Below are 24,760 nucleotides of genomic sequence, written 5' to 3' on the forward strand. Positions count from 1 at the left end.
CCTCCTCCCTGTTTTCAATTTTCAAATGTTGCAAAAAATTTAACAAACTTTTGTTGACAATTTTCTAGGAACAAAGCAATGATCAGTCCCTCTACTCTAAATGTCTGCTGTCATTGTAAGAAACTTTAACTTGTGAGGTGGCCAACCACCCAGGTGAAGAAGAATGAAACAAGTACTCTGGGACTAGAGAACAGAAATAAATTACCTCTCAGTGACACTGAAAAGTGAAAGTGAAGTTTTTTGTTTTTTTGTTTTTTTTTTGTTTCTTTTTTTCTTTTGCTTTGTTTTTTCTAGTTTTGTTTTTGGGCCACACCCGGTGGTGCTCAGGGGTTACTCCTAGCTGTCTACTCAGAAATAGCTCCTGGTAGGCTCGGGGACCATATGGGACACCGGGACTTGAACCAACCACCTTAGGTCCTGGATCGGCTGCTTGCAAGGCAAACACTGCTGTGCTATCTCTCCAGGCCCGAAAGTGAATTTCTATCTCAGGATTTTTTTTTCTGCCACTCTTAAGTATGCACTCATGTGTTCTGTACCAGGAAATGGTCTGACAAGGAGAAATCTGCTATTAATCATCCATTTTTACAGATAACCCCCATTCCTCCATAAATTGCATAAGATAGGCTTCCTTTTCTTCCGGTGGCCTGTCTGGAGTTGCCTCCTGGTAGAGTCTAGATAAAAGCCCCTCCTCTGTGGGTCCTGTGTACCCAGGATGCTCATATTCCTCTGCATAATGTTCAAAGCTGGATAAGGAAGGTATACAAAGTCTTCCAGACCAGGGATCCCAATCCACCAGTGTGGTCAATTGTGCTTTCTCTGGCACTTCTTCTGTGTTCATGTGCTCCTGTAACTGAAGATCTGCGTCTCTGAGTTGAGGGGTGTATGAAATTTGTAGTGTTTGGGGGTCTGAGTTAATCATGTCTTCCTTCTGCTCAAATAATTTTCCTTGCACAGACATCTCTTCTAGCAAACTGAGCTTGTGATGTTCAGGCTGTCTGCAAAAAGGAGTTGTTCTTCTGTCATATTCGTACAGAATGGCTGCTTTATCTGTGGGTTGCATTTTACAGAGATACTCTTGAGGGGAGGAGGAAGGACTGTTGGTGCTTCCCTCAGAGTCACAGAAAGGGTCCTCCACTAAGTGTGAAGCGTATCCTAAGTGTTTCACCTCCATAATCTCTGGATGGGGCTCTTGGTCCCTGCAGGCTTCAACATCATTCACATCCATCACATCTTTGCTTTTTTCCATGCATCCTGTATCCTTACGAGAAATTTTAGAATCTTCCAAAATATTTAGGGTGATAAAGTTAATTACATTTTTTTCAGCAGGTATGAAGAATTTTTTGTTAATCCCATTTCTATAAATTAAAATCTGTAAAGAGAGGAGAAAACAGTTTTCATTTTAGAGTAGCGCACACACACACACACACACACACACACACACACACACACACACACACACACACAACAAACAAACTATGATGCCAGCAGGTAGTTTTAAAGACCTGCTATTACTAGCTCTTACTGGTGATAATATGCTTGGAATATACAGAAAACCTCGTGTACATGGATCTATGAAGTATCAATGAAATGAAAAGCGGTTCACTGGGCAGGCTTTTATCTAATCCAAGGGTCAAAATGAGACTATTTCTCCTCTAATTGGCTACAGAAATGTGAGGGAATTGTGTAACTTGTGAAAATTTGATTCTTGATTTTTTTAAATAGAATTTTTTTAAAAAATAATAATATCTTTATTTAAGCACTGTGATTACAAAAATGCTTGTAGTTGAGTTTCAGTCATAAAAAAGAACACCCCCTTCACCCATGCCACATTCCCACCGCCAATGCCCCCTCCCCCTCCCTGCTCCCCCAACTCGTCTATATTTGAGACAGGCTTTCTACATTCCTCACATTGTCATGGTAGTTCTCAGCATAATTTCTCCAGCTGTGCTCACCACTCTTTTAAAAAAAAAAAAAACAACAAAAAACCCAGCTTCTAGAAGAAAATAACTGTATGCTCCAAGACCTAATCCAATACTCTAATTTTGTAATTAAATTGAATAATTTTGGCAAAATAATTTTTTTTCTTGAAGTCATGCCACAAAGTCAGTCTTGTACAGAACATATTGTCAATGTTTTTAACTTTAAATTTCTTCAACCATATAGGAACAGTATCTATCAAAGGACCTTCTTTTAGAATCTGCTGGAGTATATGTTGTTCTAATAAAGATTCAGGCCACATTAAGCACTTACCAAATTTTCTGGATGTTTCTCTTTTCCAAGATGGATATATTTATACATAGAAAATCCCACAACAGAAAAAATAAATACAGTAATAGATATTGGCAAAATATACTGGAAAATGATTTTAATCTTCAAAGCTGGTGTTTGATCTATAAAACATAAGAATTGACGGGCATTATTTGTTGTAGTGGCAAGAAAACACTGGTTATGTCATAATCAGTTATATTCTCATAGACAATCTTAAGCTAAATATTATAAGAACACTTAAATTCTCTTTTTTTGCTTGCTTTGTTTTGGGGGTCATACCCAGTGGCTAACAGGGCTTACTCTGTGCTCTGTGCTCAGAAATCATTCCTGGCAGGCTCGGGGGGCCACATGGGATGCCAGGATCAAACCTGGGTCTGTCCCACATCAGCTGTGTGCAAGGCAAATGTCCTACTGTTGTGCTATCTCTCTGGCCCCTGGATTCTCTCTTTTCCAGTTAGCAGATACTTCTAAGAACATCTGGGCCCATCTCAAACCTTTACAGCAAGGATGGCTCAACATCCCAAGCCAGCAGATATTTCAAACATATTATGTCTGGCTATGAGGTTAATGCTGTTTCTTATATTTGCAGGTAAGTATGTCCCAATGCACAATCCTTTAAATCAAACAAAACCTCCTTGTGAAGATACCATTAAACTGTCCCATCTTTTCATGACACTCATTTAATTTGATTTTTTCCCTATTTTCAGCAGCAGATGAGAAAATATGGCATCAATCTCTTGTGACTCAGATTGCCACCATCACATTCATTGGTTTGATGTCCTGGAAAGGTTGTGTATAGGAAAATGGCTGACGTGTATGTACTCAGAGTGGCAGTAATTCCCTTCCAGGACATGATGTATGTTCATGTAAATGTGATCTAATTTTAACAGTCCTGGGCCACCAGTGGTAAGACTATAAAGCAGTAAAAGAGAGCTTATGGGGGATAATTTCTAATTTTTAATGTCCTATGAAGTACTTGATATTGCAATGGTTAATTTTATTTCAATGTGATATATGGTCAAAAATATTTTAGGTATTTCTGTGAAAACAATATTTTTATTTGCTTGTGTTTCTGGGTCATGCACAAATGTGTTCACAGTTTATACCTGGCCTAGTGATCACCGTTGGCAGACTGGGAGTGCTGAAGAACAAATCCAGGTCAGATGCATGCAAAGCAAGTATCCTATCCACTGTACTATCTCTTCATGCCAAAGGTATTTTTTTAAAGATAAGATTAACATTTAAAATAGTAGACCAGGTCATAAGTTCCAAAACTTCTTTGACCTATCACCTCTTGTAAAAGATTAAGATTACTAAATTCTTCCTATAAATTTACTTTCATTATGTAAACAAACAAATTGCCTTCTAGACCATTTTGAAGATTACTGTGAGAAAGACTGAAGTAAACTAACTCAGTTAGTGTTCTGCAATGCAGATGGGTCACATCCAAAGAGTTGACATTTTAGTAGAAAAAGACTGATACCTTGAGGAGGGCAGAAATTCTGCCAGCACAGAGATCACACACACACACACACACACACACACACACACACACACACATAATTGGCCTATTTGGAGACTCCTGGATAGTAGGGCAGTAGTAAAAAAAGCTCCTTTAGCACAAATGACAAAGGTTATAGAGTTTCCTTACATACAAGCAAAGTTAGCAAGTTTGCCCTGGGAACATTCTGATCATGCCATAATTGAACACTTGATAGAACAGGATTATTCCTCTCTGATCAATGACCCAATAAAGATTGTAAGTAGAAAAGTCATAGACTATGAAGTGACTAGCCCTGGCTCTTGTTAGAACTCTAGATACAGGTCCAAGTGCAGGCCTTTTTGCTCTGGAAAATCCTGAAGGGCATATATGTGGTCGAGTACTACCCAAAGAGGTGTTTACTCTATAATGCTGATGTTATATGTGGCAGAACACTATTTGCTCCTACTTTAGGTTTCTACTCAATCTTATTACTCTTCCTTAAATCCCTGGTCCCTGGACCAAGTTTTCTAATTAAAAAGAAATAAAAATGGCTGATGGCATTTAGTGGGCACTGGCATGTCTTTGTGATAGTAAGTCCAATAAATCATATTGGTTCTTAGGGAATGGGGATTGTGCAGAATAGAAATGCTATTCAAAGAATAATCCCTAAAAAGTAATAGTGATTTTAGAAGAAAGTTAGTCTTTATTAAAAATGTGTTAGGCAGGTATCTCTGGGATCTACCAGCTGGGGTGTCTCAGAAAATATCAGAACCAGAATTGGGACATCTTGGTTCCATTCTCAGGACTTGTAAGAAGGTTGACTCCACATGCTAATCTGAAAGTACTGGATTCAATCTGTACTTTAGTTTTGTTTGCTCTGCCAACTGTTTAAATGATTTCTGCTACCATTTGGCCACTGAACAAAGTGTTAGTAAACAGAACCCTTTTTTACAAATATACAAATGATCTCTCCATCTGCCTCATTTTGCCTTTTGCTTGTCTGCCATTTTAGCTTTATTTGACATAAGGAAGAGAATCCTTGACTTCAAAGAAAAGGTTTGATAAAGACAGATTCAACAATTTCATTTTTTTTCTTTTTTTCTTTTTTTTGGTTTTTGGGCCACACCCGGTGTTGCTCAGAGGTTACTCCTGGCTATCTGTTCAGAAATAGCTCCTGGCAGGCACCAGGCAGCTCCTGGCAGGGGGACCATATGGGACACCGGGATTTGAACCAACCACCTTAGGTCCTGGATTGGCTGCTTGCAAGGAAAACGCCACTGTGCTATCTCTCCGGGCCCAACAATTTCATTTTTGATATGTATTGTCTAGATCACTTTTTATGCTTTAGGACAGAAACGGTGTTATCTCACCATGTGTGAGGTGGGAAACACATGTCACTAGATCAGGTGACAGAAACAGGCTTAGAGGAAAAGTATGTGACCTTTTGTTCAAGGCCAATGGATGTGAAGAATAAGAGTAGGCTAGAGAACAGTGAACCATTCAATGAAACTAAGTCTTAGGATTTACTTTCAATGTTCAGGTTTTGGTTCATGGTCCTTTTACTCTGGGGGGTACAACTATGAATTGAGTGCTATGCCCCAACTTTATGTTTCCTCATTAAAAAAATCCCCTAATCATAGCTCCCTGACAGCTAATTTCAGACACTATGAGCAGTAAAATAAAAGAGGGAGACCATGGGAAGAGTTAGGGTGTTTATGATTTTCTAATTCCACAGGGCCCCCCTAGAATTTGAGTTTGATATTGAAAGGTAATATGCTGAATCTATTATTTGTATTCCTGAGGGAGAACAAAAGAGATAGGCTTAATAATGCTTTGTTCTATAAAGAAGGCCAATAGGCATATGAAAAAGTGCTCATAATTAGAAAACTGAAAATCAAAACAATAAAGAGATAGGATCTCATGCCTAAAAATAGCACATTTCAAAATGTCTGGAAAGTTTTTTGGTGGGTTTGTAATGAGATAGGAACCCTTATATATCCACTGTTGGTGTTATGTCACCATTATGGGAAGGAATATGAGATCTATTAATAACATAGTAATAGTACTGCCCACTTCTTGGTTTCTGTCCCCAAAATAAGCAAACAACAATTTGAAAGAATATATGCACACGATGTTCATCACCACATTTAGAGCAATAACCAATATGTGAAAACAACTCAAATGGCCAACAATAGATGAATGGATCAAGAAGCAGCAGTTGTATCTGCAATGGAGATTTCTAAGAAAGAATAAAATCATTCAATTTGCAGCAACATAGATGGAACTAGAAAATATCATGCTGAGTAAACTCAATGGGAGGGGAGAGATAGATATAAAATGATCTTTCTCATATGTGGGACTTATACCTCAAGGTAGCAACAAAGGTCCAAAAGAAACATAATAGAAGAACTTGTCCATAAAGGTTAGTTGGAGAACTACTGGGAGGGACAGATTTAGAGGTCTTTGGGAGAGACAGGTAGGTACACTGATGATGGGTGTGGCATTAAAATTATGTGAATGAGAAACCATTATTAATTGGCAATAAATATAAACTGCAGAATCTCAATCAATAAACATTTTTGAAAAATAATGTTTTATTTCAGTCATAAAATTGTCTAAAATTCTGGAATATCATGCAACTCCTACTATATACCAGAGATTGAAAAAAATTTCTGTGCATAAGAGTGCTAATTGCTATTTTCTTGGAGGAAATAGGGAGCTCCTAAATGGTGCTGTGGAGGTTGAGGGGAACCTCATTGGCAATTCTTAATCAAGTGGGCCATGAATTCATTATGTGTGCCTATGGATGTGCTTAGGAGCCTGCTAGGGCTCCACCCAGCATTACTAGGAGGCTCATGAGGTGCTAGGGACTGAATCAGGATTGATCATTTGCAAGGCCTGTGCTTTAGCATTTGTACTATACCTTTGCCCCTTCGTTTTTGTTTTTTTTTTTAAAGTCTTGTGATCTTGGGAGGTTTCTTGGCATTAAACATCAAGTCTAGTATTGAGAATTCCTCAAAGAGGTGAAACACACCCTAGGGTTGGTCAAGTTCAAAGGCAAAATCTAAGACTGATTCAATGCATTTCTGATAACAGTTATCTCTGCCTTGTTTCGACCTGTTTTTGTTAGATCTGATTTGCCAAAGCTTGTCTACACTGCCTTACTACCTTCTAGTTCTAGTTGAACATGCTTTTGTTCATCAGAGCAGTTGAGTGTTTTTAAAGCATTACCTTTTGAAGTACTGATACACTGCCTTTCGGAGGGCTGAGCAAGGCGAGGTGGTCCTGGAACAATGGACTGAACATGGATGCAGTACAGGGTATCTGGCTCCAGCCAACTGAGCACCAGTACGTGGTTGGTAACACTCTGGGCCCACTAACACCAAAAGTTAGAGTTAATGATTACCAACAAAACTCAAAGAACTACAATTTAACAACACATGCTTTCTTTTCAGCAATAACATTAAAATACACTTTTCTTTCAGTTTGGTAGAACAGATTCAAGAACTGAAACAGTTCTGGTAAAAGTTCAAATAAGGATAGATTTTATATCCCAGGCTGCCCCATGTTCTAATTTTTTCTTATAGAGTGACTGAAAGATGTTATTTAAATAAAAGCACTTTATAGAATGTCATTCGAAGAGCAACATCTAGACCCCATGAGCAAAGACTTTCTGCTAAAGAAAATCGATAAGAAGTTCTTAAAATTTCTATAATCAGTTGCAACTGGCATAGCCTTTGAATCCCAGTTTCCCAGGTTCACAAGCACATAATTAAAGCATCAGGGCTACTACTCATTCCAACATTAGCAGAATTAGTCTCAATTCATTTCAGGCTTACCATTATATTTGACTTAGTATTATATATAGATACATTATACTTCATATTAGAGTATATTTGTTGCATGGAAATAGAACTTTCTTCTGGATTTTTCTTCCACTTCTCTGGAGCCTTCAGAACAATAGAAATGGATTTCTCATCAGTTGTCAAAGAAACTTCTGGTGGGCCAATTTGTGCTTCCAGGGAAAGGAAGAGGAAATAACCATTTTCAGGTGTAGAAACAAATTAGATAAAAATTATTACACAACCCACTCTCTTTCATGAGATGCCGCAAATACTCTGTTAGATCTGTGTCATATCAATCTTAAAACAATCAAGACAAACATTATCATCCTGACAATGCTTCAGCATTGTTTGTTTCTTCTTAGTTTCTAGTCATGAGTACTCGCTGATGGTAAATTTGCTAAAAGTGCTTAGTACTTAGGATACACCTATCATGTAAAAAGTTGGTGATAAACAGCATGACTAATTTTATAACTGGTAAAAAGAAGACTTACAGAAATGGAACACTGCTAAAGTCTTTTGAAGATAAGAATATCCTAGAACAGAATTTGAATAATTTTCCATAAAAGTCCAGACAATAAATATCTTGGGCTTTGTAAGCCCGAGGGTCTCTATTGCTTAATAATATAATAGAGGTGTAACTATTACTTAAGTAATAGTTATAGAAATACATTCTTAGCTCTTGACCTGTAGGAAAACAGAAAGCTTAGAGCTGCCTTGATCTGAGAGCAATTTGCTGCCTCTGACCAAGAAATGAATTAAGACCTGATCCAGCTCCTGGACCTTCTCTGTCTTGCTTTTTTCTATGATAGCAAGTATAAGGAGGTATTCTATATAGGGCTGAATAAGTCAAATCAGGGGACAGAAAAATTAAAAGAAGCAAACACTAGGAAAATATTGCTTTAATTTTGTTACATCTAGAAACTATGTCATTACACTGTCAGGTTTGCTATAGGTATGACTTAAGTTCGATGATTAAAGGCCTCTTTAATCAAATTTCTGGATATAATAATGGTTTATAAATTTATTAAAAGCCACTAAAATAATCTGTTAGTATCTTCAAGTAAATAATGCAACAAAACAAAATTTGATTATATTGGCATCTAGGGTCAATTGTGGATCTTAGAATTTATGGACAAGTGAGTTATTCACAAGTGAGAGACTGGGTCCAGAGAGATGCACAGTGGTTAAGGCACTTGCCTTGCATGCAGCAGTCCCAGGTTTGATCTCCCTCATCCCATATGGTCCCCAAGCCTGCCCGGACAAGTATTTCCTGAGCGAAGAGCCAGGATTTCTCTGTGAGAAACCTCCAGTGTGGCCCCAAACAAAACATAAGTGAAACTCTGTGATTCATCCAACAAGATGAAGCATGTTGGGGTGGTCACTCCACCAGCTGATGAACAGAGTCAGATGCACAGCAGAAAAGAGCTTCACAGAGCCCTGGCTGTTGACACAGGCTTTTTAGAAGATAGAAGCCACTGTACCTGGTCATATAAGCTTGACCTTAAGTTTAACAGACTTCCTTTCTGCTAAAGTGTTACTTACTTTCCAAAAATGGATAGAATCTTCCAGTTTCTGCCCAGTTGGAACAATTTTTTTCCAAAATGGCCTTAACTCTGGCATAGTACTGGTGCTCAAGGTCAGATGTTTCAGCAGAGAGATCACAGTAAGTTCTATTAATAGTTCGACATTCGGATTTATTCAGCCATTTTTTTTGCCCATATCTGTGAAGAAGAAAACTAAATTAGTAATGAGGTGCCCTCTCTGCTTGACAATAGGGAAAAATCAGTCATTATATAAAACTGAATGGAACTTCAGACCTTCTCATTTGAACAACAAAAGTGCCTGTCATCAAGATAAAAAAGAATTCACTTTTGCTGCTGGCAATTTTTTTCTTTAGTTGTCAGGAGCATGAGTCAGAGTTTCTGTAATTACCTTTCTTTTCTGTAAATTATAATGTGGATAGTACGTTTTGAAGTATCTATTTTATTATTATTATTGAGCTACAAAAATTATATTGTGTGATTAATTCCTCTAATAATTATCTGTATAAGTGTTTAGTCCACCAGGTTTTCAAAAATCAGTTTCATGGTAGTTTTAATAAAAGTTAAGTTTTTACTTCTGTTGGAAGAAAAATTACCTTAACATTAAAAATATCTGCTAGCTATGACAGGCTGTGGGGAAAATTCACTAGATAGTCTATACCTAGAACAGTATTTTCAATAATTACAGAATGAGGATGCTGACTAGCTTATTTATGTTTATATATATATATATATATATATATATATATATATATATGTTTTAGTAAATGTACAACATCTAGGCTGAGGAGATAGCTTAACTCATAGAGTTTAATCCTTAGTACTCTAAGACCCTCAAGTATCACTTAGTTCTCCTTCAAGTAGCCCTGATTGTCCCCAGCACAGCCAGACCAAGTAATAAAGCATCTTGGGTCCCTAACATTGCAACTTGAGGTCCACACTCATTGTTAAAGCATGACTAGGTGTGGACATGCTGCTCACGCCCAGCTTAATGATCTTGTGTATAAAAAGCACTCTTCTTCAATCAAAACAAAACAAAGAAAATACCCCTACCTCCACAACATCCATAGTAAATAGGGAGTAAGAAATATTTTTAGAGTTTCCCAGGTAGGTTAGATTTAGGAATAGGGAATTTAAGTGACATTTTAGTCAGTGAAGGGAACAGTGTTGCATTGGAAGCTGTGTGTGTGTGTGTGTGTGTGTGTGTGTGTGTGTGTGTGTGTGTGTGTGAGAGAGAGAGAGAGAGAGACAGAGAGAGAGACAGAGAGAGACAGAGAGAGACAGAGAGAGACAGAGAGAGATAAAGAGACAGAGGCAGAGATAGAAAGAGACAGAGAAGCAGAGAGAGACATAAAGGGAGAGAGAGCAATACTTCTGGTGGCAGCATGGAGAATATACTGGGTTAGTGGTGGCAGCCTAGGGAGTAATTAAGAGGTTATGTGGTTCAGGTGCAAGAGGCTTTAACAGGGTTGATGGCAGTGGAATGAATGTCAGAGAACAAAGAAAGATCAAGACATAGAACTGTGATAAATTCATATAGGAGGGGAGAGAAATGAATACATTTGAGACTTGTCTCTACATTATGTCTCTTTGTCTCGGGCAAACACAGGCACAGTAGAAAGACAGAAAAGGAAGGCTGAAGGAAAGTGGCATTGGGAAATGAGGATGGGGAAACAAAAAGGTAATAGGGTTAGTTGTGTTATGTGAGATTGAAATAAATAATGTTTAAAGCAGATGCTGCAATCAGTGCTAACAGGGATGTGGGGAGAAAGGAATTATCATTCACTGCTGGTGGGAATGTCATCTCGCCCAGCCTTTATGAAACACAACATGGAGATTCCTCAAAAAACCTGAAATTGAGCTCCCAGATGATCCAGCCATACCACTCCTAGGGTACCTCCCTAGGAACATAAAAACACAATGCAAAAGTACCTTATACACACCTATATTCCTTGCAGCGCTATTTTCAATACACAGAACCTGGAAACAACCCAAATCCCCAACAACAGATGAGTGGCTAAGGAAACTGTGGCACATATACACAATGGAATACTATGCAGTCAAAAAATATGAAGTCATGAGATTTTTCTATACATGGGTGGACATGGAAACTATTATGCTGAGTGAAATAAGTCAGAGGGAGAGAGATAGACACAGAATAACCTCACACCAGTGGGATTTAAGAAAAATAAAAGATAGTATGGTAATAATATCCATAGACAACAGAGATGAGGTTTGAAAAGACCAGCCCATGGTATGAAGTTTACCACAAAGATTGGTGAGTGCAGTTAGAGAAATAACTACACCAACAACTATCATGATGATGGTAGTGAGTGATAGAAATAGAATGCCTGTCTTGTATACAGGCAGGGAGTGGGGGAGGAGAGTGATGGGGGCATTGGTGGGAGAAAAGTTACGCTGATGAAGGGGAATGTACTTTTTTATGACTGAAACTCATATACAAACATGTTTGTAACCATGGTGCTTAAAAAAAGATATTAATAAACAAAACAAAACAAATCATAAAAAAGCAAATGCTGAGAGAGCTCTGAAGCACATTTATAAGAGATGCAAAAGAAAGAGAAATTTTATTGAAGTAAATGTTCATTAATAGACAGGTGTAAGCACATAATAGACAAATATAGAAATTTCAGTCACAATAAGATAGAAAAAGTGGCTATAAGATAGTTTTAGAAATGGCAGCTAAAGGGGGCTCAGAAAAACTGGGCTTCACAAAAGTCAAAAGAAGAGTACAGCTTGAGGAGGAAATTTTCACTTTGACCACTTATTGCCTAAACTTAAGGATATCTTCCCTGTTTATGATATGATTGAAGATTTCTAAGGGGTAATGTTTAAGTATTCTTTACCAGAAGATAGCAACTGCACAACATAGACTTACGTTACAGGTCCCACTCATTGAGTATGTTTTTGAACATTACTATTATCCCTCTCTCTCTTTTTTGTTTCTTTTTTCTTTTTTTCTTCTTTTTCAATTCAAGCTATGTTACTATTATATCATAATACCCTCGGTCAGTTTCCTTTCAGGCAAGGACCCTCGATGCACAAGACAAGGTTGATGATACTACATAGGGTAGACTCCTCTTATAATGCTCACCACCATATTGCTTAGTACTCTAGACATGAAAATTATGCTTATCCTAAAATGCTCCATGCCCAATTTAACCCCAAAAGATTCATTTAGCAAAGTTTACTCCTGCCATTGATAAAGTGCCTAGAAATTGGAAAGTCTTTTCCCTTCAATATGCAGGCCTAATTTATATTTTTTCTTTATTTTTATATTTCTTTTTTTTTTTATTTAAACACCTTGATTACATACATGATTGTGTTTGGGTTTCAGTCATGTAAAGAACACCACCCATCACCAGTGCAACATTCCCATCACCAATGTCCCAAGTCTCCCTCCTCCCCACACGACCCCCGCCTGTACTCTAAACAGGCTCTCCATTTCCCTCATACATTCTCATTCTTAGGAAAGTTCAAAATGTAGTTATTTCTCTAACTAAACTCATCACTCTTTGTGGTGAGCTTCCTGTGGTGAGCTGGAACTTCCAGCTCTTTTCTCTTTTGTGTCTGAAAATTATTATTGCAAGAATGTCTTTCATTTTTCTTAAAACCCATAGATGAGTGAGACCATTCTGCGTTTTTCTCTCTCTCTCTGACTTATTTCACTCAGCATAATAGATTCCGTGTACATCCATGTATAGGAAAATTTCATGACTTCATCTCTCCTGACAGCTGCATAATATTCCATTGTGTATATGTACCACAGTTTCTTTAGCCATTCGTCTGTTGAAGGGCATCTTGGTTGTTTCCAGAGTCTTGCTATGGTAAATAGTGCTGCAATGAATATAGGTGTAAGGAAGGGGTTTTTGTATTGTATTTTTGTGTTCCTAGATATGGAATCTCCATATCGCTTTCCATAAAGGTTGAACTAGATGGCATTCCCACCAGCAGTGGATAAGGGTTCCTTTCTCTCCACATCCCCGCCAACACTGTTTATTCTCATTCTTTGTGATGTGTGCCATTCTCTGTAGTGTGAGGTGGTATCTCATCGTTGTTTTGATTTGCATCTCCCTGATGATTAGTGATGTGGAGCACTTTTTCATGTGTCTTTTGGCCATTTGTATTTCTTCTTTGTCAAAGTGTCTGTTCATTTCTTCTCTCCATTTTTTGATGGGATTAGATGTTTTTTTCTTGTAAAGTTCTGTCAGTGCCTTGTATATTTTGGAGATTAGCCCCTTATCTGATGGGTATTGGTGAATAGTTTCTCCCACTCAGTGGGTGGCTCTTGTATCCTGGGCACTATTTCCTTTGAGGTGCAGAAGCTTCTCAGTTTAATATATTCCCATCTGTTAATCTCTGCTTTCACTTGCTTGGAGAGTGCAGTTTCCTCCTTGAAGATGCCTGTAATGTCCTGGAGTGTCTTGCCTATGTGCTGTTCTATGTATCTTATGGTTTTGGGGCTGATATCGAGGTCTTTAATCCATTTGGATTTTACCTTCATACATGATGTTAGCTGGGGGTCTAAGTTCAATTTTTTGCAAGTGGCTATCCAATTGTGCCAACACCACTTGTTGAAGAGGCTTTCCCTGCTCCATTTAGGGTTTCCTGCTCCTTTATCAAAAATTAGGTGATTGTATGTCTGGGGAACATTTTCTGAGTATTCAAGCCTATTCCACTGATCTGAGGGCCTGTCCTTATTCCAATACCATGCTGTTTTGATAACTATTGCTTTGTAGTACAGTTTAAAGTTGGGGAAAGTAATTCCTCCCATATTCTTTTTCCCAATGATTGCTTTAGCTATTCTAGGGTGTTTATTGTTCCAAATGAATTTCAAAAGTGCCTGATCCACTTCTTTGAAGAATGTCATGGGAATCTTTAGAAGAATAGCATTAAATCTGTATAATGCCTTGGGGAGTATTGCCATTTTGATGATGTTAATCCTGCCAATCCACGAGCAGGGTATGTGTTTCCATTTCTGCGTGTCCTCTCTTATTTCTTGGAGCAGAGTTTTATAGTTTTCTTTGTATAGGTCCTTCACATTTTTAGTCAAGTTGATTCCAAGATATTTGAGTTTGTGTGGCACTATTGTGAATGGGGTTGTTTTCTTAATGTCCATTTCTTCCTTATGACTATTGGTGTATAGAAAGGCCATTGATTTTTGTGTGTTAATTTTGTAGTCTGCCCTCTTACTATATGAGTCTATTGTTTCTAGAAGCTTTTTGGTAGAGTCTTTAGGGTTTTCTAAGTAGAGTATCATGTCATCTGCAAACAGTGAGAGCTTGACTTCTTCCTTTCCTATCTGGATTCCCTTGATATCTTTTTCTTGCCTAATTGCTATAGCAAGTACTTCCAGTGCTATGTTGAATAGAAGTGGTGAGAGAGGACAGCCTTGTCTTGTGCCAGAATTTAGAGGGAAGGCTTTTAGTTTTTCTCCATTGAGGATAATATTTGCCACTGGCTTGTGGTAGATGGCCTTAACTATATTGAGAAAGGTTCCTTCCATTCCCATTTTGCTGAGAGTTTTGATCAAGAATGGGTGTTGGACCTTATCAAATGCTTTCTCTGCTATTTTTATATTTCTTTATTTATTTTTTGGGTCACACCCAGCAGCGTTCAGAGGTTACACCTGACTCTGTGCTCAGAAATTGCTCCTGGCAGGCACAGGGGACCATATGGGATTCCGAGATTTGAACTACCATCCGTCCTGGGTTGGCTCTGTGCAAGGCAAATACCCTACCACTATCTCTCAGGCTCTCTTTTTTTTAGTTTTATAATCTATTTTTTATTTATTTGTTTTTTAGTAATTCAATTATTTTTTCCAGTCTGATATTTTTATTTATTTTTTAATTAATTTATTTAAAGAAAATGCATTAAATAGTTGGCATAACTGATAATACATTTTTTAGGAAGACCAAAAGCAACATGTTTTAAAAAATTAGAAAATTGAAAGAAAAACTAAAGAGATGAAAGAGAAAGGAAAGAATATTTTTGAAAATATTGACTCACAATGAATTCATTGAAGCACCAGCAGAAAGTTCAGTAAGCTTTTTTTTAAAAAAAGGATGAATTAAAAAAAATAGAGTAATAACAATGTTAGAGTGGCAATTGTTGTTTGCGTTATTCAATTATTTTTAAGTGCTCTGACACACCCCATAAGAGTCAGGCCCCCAACTACAACTTATGAATAAATAGATCTCTAATGTCTGTCTGTCTGTCTATAAGTGGGCATGAGTTTGTATGCAGTGGACACCGCTATGTCTGCCTAACCTCTATTGTAAATAATCCATGCCTATATTGTATATAGTATATTGTTATATATTATTTCTCCACCCTTCCCCCATGCAAATCTCCTATCCTCTCACCCCCTCAGTCCTGATCAATTAATTAATCTCTCCCTAGTTAGCTTTCTTTACCCTCTGTTCTTGACTCCTTAGGAACTGAGATGTCCCCTGCTTCAGTAAGCTGCCACTTAGCTCCCAAAGTGAAAGGACATCCTCTCAGCCTCACATCTCTTGCCCTGGCAAGAATCTGTAACCACCACTCCTGCTGACTCATTCTATGCTGCCCTTCCCCTCCCCCAATGTGAACTGTTGCATGCTACCGGACTCAGATCCAGAGGTTTCCCCAGCTCAAGGACACTACCTGATCCCTTACTACCATTTCTCAGACTCAATAAGACCGTAATGTCGACAAAAATGCGCCTTGGATCTTATCTCCCCACGACTATCTCAAACGACTTGATGGAGATATCTATATTTTCTATCTATGTATAATTCCTTAATAGTTATATCTCTTTTGTGTTTATTTCCAATTGTAAAGGTAACCTCCTCCATCTTTTTATCTAAAGCAGTTTGTTTGTTTATTTATTTATTTATTTATTTATTTATTTATTTATTTATTTATTTATTTATTGGTTTTTGGGCCATACCCAGCGATTCTCAGGGATTCCTCCTGGTTCTGTGCTCAAAACTCACTCCTGGCAAGCTCGGGGGACCATATGGGATGTCAGGAATTGAACCCCATCTACCCAGGTCAGCATGCAAGGCAAATGTCCTACCACTGTGCTATCTCTCTGGTCCCCTCCATCGCTTTTTAAAATTTTTATTTTTGCTTGTTTTGGTTCTGTTTAGAACAAAATTCTAGTAGAAAAGTCTTAAAAAGCTCAGGTCAAAACCAGGACACAGAGACTGTATTTTTATAATATTGTCATTTTTACCCCTGAATGAACCAACAATATAATATGGCACCATTTCTTTTTGTATAGGCACACTAATAAGAACCCATAAACTTTATAATACAGGGGCGCCTTCCACCATGTCATGGAGACGCAACTTAGACCTCGCGCAATCGAACATCGACCATCCAATCCTGAACTCTAATCCTAGCCTTAAAACTGGAACAGTTCCCTGCAGCAGCACCAGGAAATAAATTCCCCCCGGGGGTGTCCTTAATACCGCTCTGGCACCATATTGCTCAGGGTAGGTTCATAAGACATCCTGCCAAGGAGGAAACAGCAACAACTTGATCTAAGGGCAGATTGTCCTATCTCATCACCTAATGATGAGATGAAATCAGAAGACACTCCGTGTTTTGATCTGGCAAAAATAAAGATCACTAAATACAGAAGACTGACTACAAAACAGCCACTGAGCAGAACTTTTCCTGGGACCATAAACAAAGACTCTCTCCTAGATTTCATCCTAGGATCTGCGCATAAACAAGGTCTCTAATTATAGAGACGGACTTTGACACCACAACTGAGCAGAACATTTCCTGGCACTATAAAGAAAGACTTTGGGGTTTGACGATGAACATGTCCAGAGCCTGTAGTTGGTCTCATGACAGTATGCTTCAAGGATAAAAACACCTTGTATCTTTTAGGTCAAGAGAATTTCCTTTCTCATTTTCCCAATACTTATTGTGTCTATGCAAGAAAACTCTCTCTCTCTCTCTCTCTCTCTCTCTCTCTCTCTCTCTCTCTCTCTCTCTCTCTCTCTCTCTCTCAAACCTTGCTTGCCACACCAGCATCCCTCCATTTTTTCTTTTTATTTCCTTTTTTAAGAAAAATTTATATTTATAAATTCTAGACAGGGGCTCCCACTGCTTTCTTCTTCTTTTCTTCTTTTCTTCTTCTTTTCTTCTTCTTCTTCTTCTTCTTCTTCTTCTTCTTCTTCTTCTTCTTCTTCTTCTTCTTCTTCTTCTTCTTCTTCTTCTTCTTCTTCTTCTTCTTCTTTCTTCTTTTCTTCTTCTTCTTCTTCTTCTTCTTCTTCTTCTTCTTCTTCTTCTTCTTCTTCTTTCTTCTTCTTCTTCTTTTTAAATATAATCATAGAACATGAATCATCTTGTTCTGCCTCACATTTCTATGGCTTCCTACAAACTGAGAAAAATAAGTGGATGGTATTCATGGGCAAGCAGTCCCATGTGCATTGAATGTGAAAAAAATGATCAGACTTAAATACCCAAGCCAAAGTCAAAGTCAATGACAAATAATCAAGAACCCAAACCACAACAAGCCACACACAAAGGGTATCTGTTACACTGGCAGTTCAGAGGGCTAAAGGTGGAGGTATGTATGGGATGCATGCTAGGAACATGGGCAGTGGGAGGTCAACGCTGGTGGAGGGAATTGCCCTAGTTCACCATTACTATGTACCTTAAATATAACTGCCAAAGACTTGTAATTCACATTGGTCTCCATAAAAATAATTTTTTAAAAATCCAATAAAAAATACGACCATAAATTATAACTTGCTCAAGGTTCCCAGCCAGATTCAGAGCCTGGCAAAGCACCTGGGCTATTGATATGGGCCTGAGCTTGAAGTTCCTCTATACCTATCCACAGGAAGGAAGGCACTTCAATAAGGCAAGTTTTCTTTCAAATATTCTTTTTTAAATCCTTTTCTGAATCATAAAATATATGAAAGACAGACAAGCTCTTTGCTCCACCTAATGGAAAAGAAAGAAAGGACATTCATATGAGCAGTAAGGTTTTATTTCCTAAAACATTAGTTCCTGGCAAATTCCTAGTTGTGACTCTCTAGATAAATGAGGTCATTGATAATAGAAGTAAGAGTCCTTCAGCACTATTTGCAGAAGTATTTTTTAAATACAAAAAAGTTTTTTTTGGTAAATTTTGTACTTTAAAAAAGGTAAGAAAAAATATAAAATCAAGAGAAAAATATTTTTCCCTGAAATCCATTAATCTGAAACATCAGTATAAGGAATTCTGGACTCCTTACTTGCCTATTATAGATAATGATTTGCTTAATCTACAGGTGAAGCATTCCACACATACAGTTTGATTTGAACTTTATAAGAAAAACAAAATAAAGTGAATTTATATGAATATCCAAAGATAAAATGCTTCACCACTATATGAGATGTAAGTTCCTAAACGATCTGTAATGGTAAGAAAATGGTTTGCGAAAAAAATTGAGACCTTAATTATTTAACTAATGGTAGTCTTTATTTTAATCCCATTTAAGAAATTGTCTCCTTTTTGGTGAGAAAAAATAATTGTATAGATTTTCCCCATCTTTCAAAGATTTATACAAAAGTTACATGCCATATTACCCTGTTTTCAATTCGTGTTACTAGTTATCTTTTGCCATAATTTTGTCATTAGCAAGTTTTGGTTTTAGGCTTATCTTTATCTCTGAATCTTCTGGGTATCATTATTAGTCTGCATGTGCCTCCTCTCAAGAATGTGATAGAGAAAAGAAATCCATTTTCTTGAAAACAGAGCTGTAAGTGTCTGAGATCAAACTGTTTTTTCCCTTAGAAAATATGTCACTTTTGTTGAGAGCTGGAGATTGAAATCCAATGCTACTTCTCGTGCCACCTTCTTTGTTTGCTCTAGTGGTCAGAAATTATTTTTGTTTTTACAGTCCAGTACTTCACCAAGATATATCATTCTCTCATCTTGATTAAAATTTTTTAGATACAACATGAAATTATGACCTGCAATTCTAGCTAGTCATTATTACCTGTTCCACTATTACTGTAAATAAGCTATAATAGAATTTTCATGTGTATATTATATTTAATACCCATTAATTCCCCAAATCTATAGTTTCTTTAAATATTCTTTTTTTTTTTTGGCTTTTTTGGGGGCATACCCGATGTAGTATGGTGATGCTCAAGGGTTACTCCTGGCTATGCGTTCAGTAATCACTCCTGACTTGGGGATTATATGGGACACCAGGGAATCAAACCGTGGTTTTTTTTTATGTCCTAGACTAGCGCCAGCAAGGCAGATGCCTATTACCACTTTGCCACTACTCCGGCCCCAATCTTCCCTTTTTTCTTGATATGTTTTTTTTTTATCACTTACTCAGATTTACCATTCAATAAAATGCCATTTATAGACTTCAAAATTAAGCATTATTTGTCAGAATTTCTCCAATTTCCATAGGAAAACTCTTCAGGAAAATTTAATTATTTAAAAAATTTTAAATCTATTTTCCCTTCTAGTAATTATAAACATGTGTTCCATTGGCTTTTATAGTTGTTTGTGTGGGCCAAGGAATTTGTTGAAAATTAGGCAAATGGTTAGAGAAATAAAGATCTGTTACATACTCATGATGTTTTACTATCCCCTTGGCCAGGGTGCTGGATTGCCCTTAAGTTTTGGGAGTTCAGGAAAAAGACTGTGGTTCACGTCACTCTAAAACATAGTAGCTTCCCAGTAATCCTCTCCTCGCTTCCTTCCTGTACCATCCTCTCACTTTAGGCTTCTCATTAATGTATATGTCATTTGAACATTTCTTCCTCAGCACCTTCATCTCTGATATTCAGTGGAATCAAACTGGATCTCCAGAAACATTCTGTCAATATGTGGCAGTGACTAGCTTTAGATTTCATATTCCTCAATAATTAGGTAAGCCTCCATTCCTGTGACATTTATTCTTGTGAGGTTTAAAGGTCTGTGCTTATTTTGCTTACATGTCCAGATTATAAAGATTGCAGGCTCTATAATTTTTTTTGGTTTGGGGGCCACATCTGGTGGTGCTCAGGCTTTACCCTAGCTCTGTGGTCAGGAATTACCCCTAGCAGTGCTATGGTAATGGGAACAAACCCAGGTTGGCCATGTGCAAGGCAAGCACCTTAACTACTATAAAGCCACTTTTGTCTAATATGCTTTGTAATTTATTCCTATAATTGTGGTCATTTCTTTTGTTCCTTTGGAGTTGATATTGTATTATCTGTTTTGTATTCTTTCCTGCTTGCAATGAGTTTTGGGTGGGACGTGAAAAGTGAAAATGCACAGGCTGTAATAGTTATTTGCAGAATATTCTGTATGTAGCTTTACTTAAAAATGTCTATCATTCCAATATGTTTGTTTCAAGAGATGATAAATTATTTTATATACTAAGTCACATAACATATTCATTAAACTATTTCTCCTTTTAAATAACTCCCCCTTACTTTATCACCCAATACTGCTTTGGTTTCCATAAAGAAACCATTTTAAAATTCAATCTAACAAAATATAACAAGGAAGTTTAGCATGAAGTATCCAAAATTTTTTTAAACCATTATTTCATGCAATAAATCATTTTGTACACTTATCAAGAGTCTGACTTTTGTGTTTTTAAATTAGCTAAAATAAAAAGCACCAACTCACATTAAATACTGTACAGTATAAGTGATTTCAGCTCCTTGTAGATCCTCTGGTAGACTCCACTGAAGGATGTTCCTCATGTTTATGGATAAGAAGGTGACATTTACAGGTTTAGGCAAATCTCCAGAGACACAGGGACCTGAAACGGGTGTACAAGAAAATAAAGTCTTAGAGGACATAAAGAAAATATAATCCATACAGTGTCTAACATTCAGATATAGTAGTGATATCATTGAGTAAATTTTTGATATACAATGGTATACCTAGACCAGTGCTTCTCAATTATTTTCTGTCATGCCCCCCCTAGGAAGAAGAAAACATTTTTCATGCCCCCCCGCTCGACTGTAAATAGTATCTTTATTTAAAAAAATTTTAACCTGGCCCGGAGAGATAGCACAGCGGTGTTTGCCTTGCAAGCAGCCGATCCTGGACCAAAGGTGGTTGGTTCGAATCCCGGTGTCCCATATGGTCCCCCGTGCCTGCCAGGAGCTATTTCTGAGCAGAGAACCAGGAGTAACCCCTGAGCACCGCCGGGTGTGGCCCAAAAAAACAAAAAAAAAATTTTTAACCTGCAAAACAAAAATATATAAAATAATTTGAGCTTATTTTTTAATCAGAGGTAATGTCTGGATTAATGGCTACAATGAGCACGTTTTGCAATGCATAGCTTTTCGAAGCAGGTTTTGAAGCAGGACACAGCAACTCTCAACTCCAGAGACATACAGAGACATAAATACGGGGGCTTAGCTTGTTATAACAGTGTTTGCAGAGGTCAAACGTACCCCCCTTTATGGAGTCTTGAGGCCGCCCTGGGGGGCACGTCCCACTATTTGAGAAGCACTGACCTAGACTGTGTATATCACACCAACTCTCCACCAGAAATTGAGTTGTTATCAATGCAATTCCCTCTACGTATCTCATTAATCAGATTATTTAGCTTGGGGGGGCACATGTAATCTGACTGGGGTCACTAGGAGCTTGGTACTTGCTACCAGCAGAGTTTGGGGGGACTCTGCAGTGCTAGAATCAAACCCAGGATCCCTGTATGCACAGTCCATTCTCCAGTTCATTTCACCAACTGCTATTAATGAAATTGCAAAAAATAGGAAGGAAACACCATGAAGAGTGGTATTTCCTAATATTTCAAAAGTGAAGAATATATTTAACATGGAAAATCTCAAAGATACTTTGAGATGAAAAATACATGGTTTTATATTTTTAGGTGTTATTCTCAGATGAAGTCACCCTTCTTTACCTTACATCTTACATCTTACACCTTACAACTTGTAAGAAGTAAAATATATTGTGTACTCCAATACTATGGATGAAAGTCATTAGCACAAATGGTTCCACAGAACTTAGAGAAACTGAAAGAATATAGAACTATATGTCTAGTCTTTATTAACCCAAGGGGAAAAAAGTGGATTATTTTTAAAATAGAAAAGTATTGAAGTCTTTTCAGCCTCCTGGGAAAGCCAGGAACCTATTTATATTTCAAAAGAAGTTTTTAGAACTGAAAGGACAGGAAGATGAGTTGACTGCAAGAACAGAACTGGAGAGGCCAGTAAGACCAGTAAGATCAAATGCAGTCATAGAGAAGAAAGCTGAGTCTGCATTGAGATGAGGAATTTGGATAGACTCATGGGACAGGAATCCCAAAGTTCTCTTCCTTAAGTAAACAACAGGTTTTCCCAATATAGCAGAGCCTCAAACTCTCATCAGTGAGTTGATATGTGACAATAACAGTACTTGCTTAAAAAAATTCTGTTTTGATGCAAAGTAAAAAAAAATTAAATTAGGTAAAATAAAGAAATAGCACATTTTAAAAAGCAAGGCAGTTCACAACTATATTTTTGTTTGTTTTTTTGGGCCACACCCAGCTGTACTCAGGGCTTATTCCTAGCTCTGCACTCAGGGATCACTCCTGGTGAAGTTCTGAGAACCAATATGGAGTTATGGATTGAACTTGGTTGGCAGCATACAAGGCAATAGTTCTATGCATTGTACTATCTCCAGCCGTGAAAATACTACAAGTATTTTCTTGTAGTGCTTTGGCTCTGTGTTTGCTTTAGGTTTGGAGAATATAAAGGTACTCTGGGTCAATCTTACAATTTTTCTAACATGCCAATACTGATAAGATAATTGGCAAAGTGTTACACCCACATTAATAAAAGAGTTAAATGACAACTCCTGAATAACAAACTTGCTCATACAGATTTATGGCCTCAGGTATAGCTTTGTTTCTCTCATAGTATGTATTTCACACTACAAGCCATAAAACTGTTGAGTTGTAGTTTTATTCCTGAAAGTGATGAACCACCACAGCTTTAATCTGTCTACTTCACATCTACTCTGGGCTCTTCTGCAATTCTGCCAAATGTATGCACATTAATCTGCTACACTAAACTCTCTGCAATATTCAACTTGCTCTGCTGATTTTTGTCTTTATGATTTTGATGCGCATTCCTCTGATGCAATATCACTTGGAAGGAAAAAACCCTTATCTCTCCATTTCTTTAATTTTACTTTGTACTGTTCAATGACATGATGCTGCTGTGATGTGTAGGATTTGCAGTTTCCAATAAAGTTTTTCTGGCCAGGTTTTCAACTCGGTGCAATGAAGAGAGACTGGAGAGTGCCCCTTTAAATATTGGGCATTTAGGTGCCCCTTTAAATATTGGGCATCTGTGGCAACAAGATGTTAAAAGTCACTAAGAAACTGGTCACCTCAGGGACTGCAAATTAATGATTGGTTAGCTATCATTCTAAATCACGTCACTTAGATTTGTATCTCGTATTTTAGTGCCATATTTGCCTTGTTGTATTTTGGTCTTTAGGAAAGCTTTCTAGCATATCCTTATGGTAGTACCATAAGGATAAAGTCCCTTATCTATTCTTTGGCCCTTTTAATAGGAAGATAGTAGATATGTGACATTTGAATGGGTAAAACTATGATAACTGCATTAATGGAGTTCTATGAAATGACACTGGTACATTAGTTCTGAGAATTACCTTGTACATAGCTCTCTACATGTAGTGAAACAGTATTTGGGCTGGAGGTATAGTACAGCAGGTGGGGTGCTCACCTTGCACAGATGACTGAGGTTTTAACTCTAGCACCACATATGGTCTCCTAAGCACTGACAGAAGAAAACTCTCAGCACTGCTGTGTGTAGCCCACAGACAAGTAAACAAGCAACAGTGTTTGGCATTTTTCTAATGTCCCCTGCTCTATTGAGGTTCTGGTATAAATATATTGCAGTTTTAATCCCATGCTTGACAGTGAAAAGATATTCCTTTTGTTATAGAGGGAAAATATAATCAAATAAGCTGGTATCTGAGTAAACTCCCAGCTTTATCATTACTCAAACTTCTCTCTTTATGGCAAAAGTCTTCCTATTGTGAAGAAAAATTCATTGATAAAATTTTAAATCTGGCCTTCTTTCTGTGGGAGGCAGCCCAGAAGACACCAACGAGCATAATCTCTCCAGGACTCATACCCGCCTAAGGAGCTTGGCCGCTTGGCTTCCCTTCGCGGCCGCGAGTATCTTTAACCCCTGAATCCCAACTAAGCACATAGTAAAAAGTACATTACAAGCGTCACAATGAGGAAATATTGCAGTACAACCCCATGTATAGAGAATCAAAATGGCTGCTCTGATGACCCGAAAAGTACCAACTAGGTATCTTCTCAGACAAGATGTTTTGGGAAGAATTATGGAAGATGTTCATGGAGCTCAAAGAAAGCATAGATAGACTTGAATGGAGCACAAATAAGAATCTAGAGGATTTGAAGATTGAAATTAGAAAACTTCATACTGAAATAACAGGTCCAAAAAACTCAATTTATAGATTGAAAACCTCAATGGAAAGCCTCTCCACTGGAGTACCACCAGCTGCAAACAGGGTCAGTGAGCCAGAGGATGAGATGCAGAAGAGATTGGGAGAGATCCTTAAAGCAAATGATCTGACAATG

General features: G+C 37.5%; 1 protein-coding gene across 2 annotated transcripts; it reads right to left on the reverse strand.

The window, feature by feature from the left end:
* Positions 1-568: 568 nt before the first annotated feature.
* On the reverse strand, positions 569-20,879 carry IL20RA (interleukin 20 receptor subunit alpha). Of its 2 annotated transcripts, none has more exons than XM_049788028.1 (6): positions 20,788-20,879; positions 9,139-9,317; positions 7,591-7,766; positions 6,983-7,127; positions 2,251-2,390; positions 569-1,369 (listed from the first exon to the last, which is right to left on the reverse strand). In XM_049788028.1, exons 1-6 carry the CDS (start codon positions 20,862-20,864, stop codon positions 569-571), a joined length of 1,518 nt encoding a protein of 505 aa, XP_049643985.1. In that variant the 5' UTR covers positions 20,865-20,879. The 2 variants fall into 2 exon arrangements, with proteins under 2 accessions (XP_049643985.1, XP_049643986.1); XM_049788029.1 differs by having other exon boundaries at positions 9,139-9,332.
* Between the last annotated feature and the right edge of the window lie 3,881 nt (positions 20,880-24,760).

This window comes from Suncus etruscus, chromosome 15, assembly GCF_024139225.1.
Source record: "Suncus etruscus isolate mSunEtr1 chromosome 15, mSunEtr1.pri.cur, whole genome shotgun sequence".
In the NCBI taxonomy this organism is placed as follows: domain Eukaryota; kingdom Metazoa; phylum Chordata; class Mammalia; order Eulipotyphla; family Soricidae; genus Suncus; species Suncus etruscus.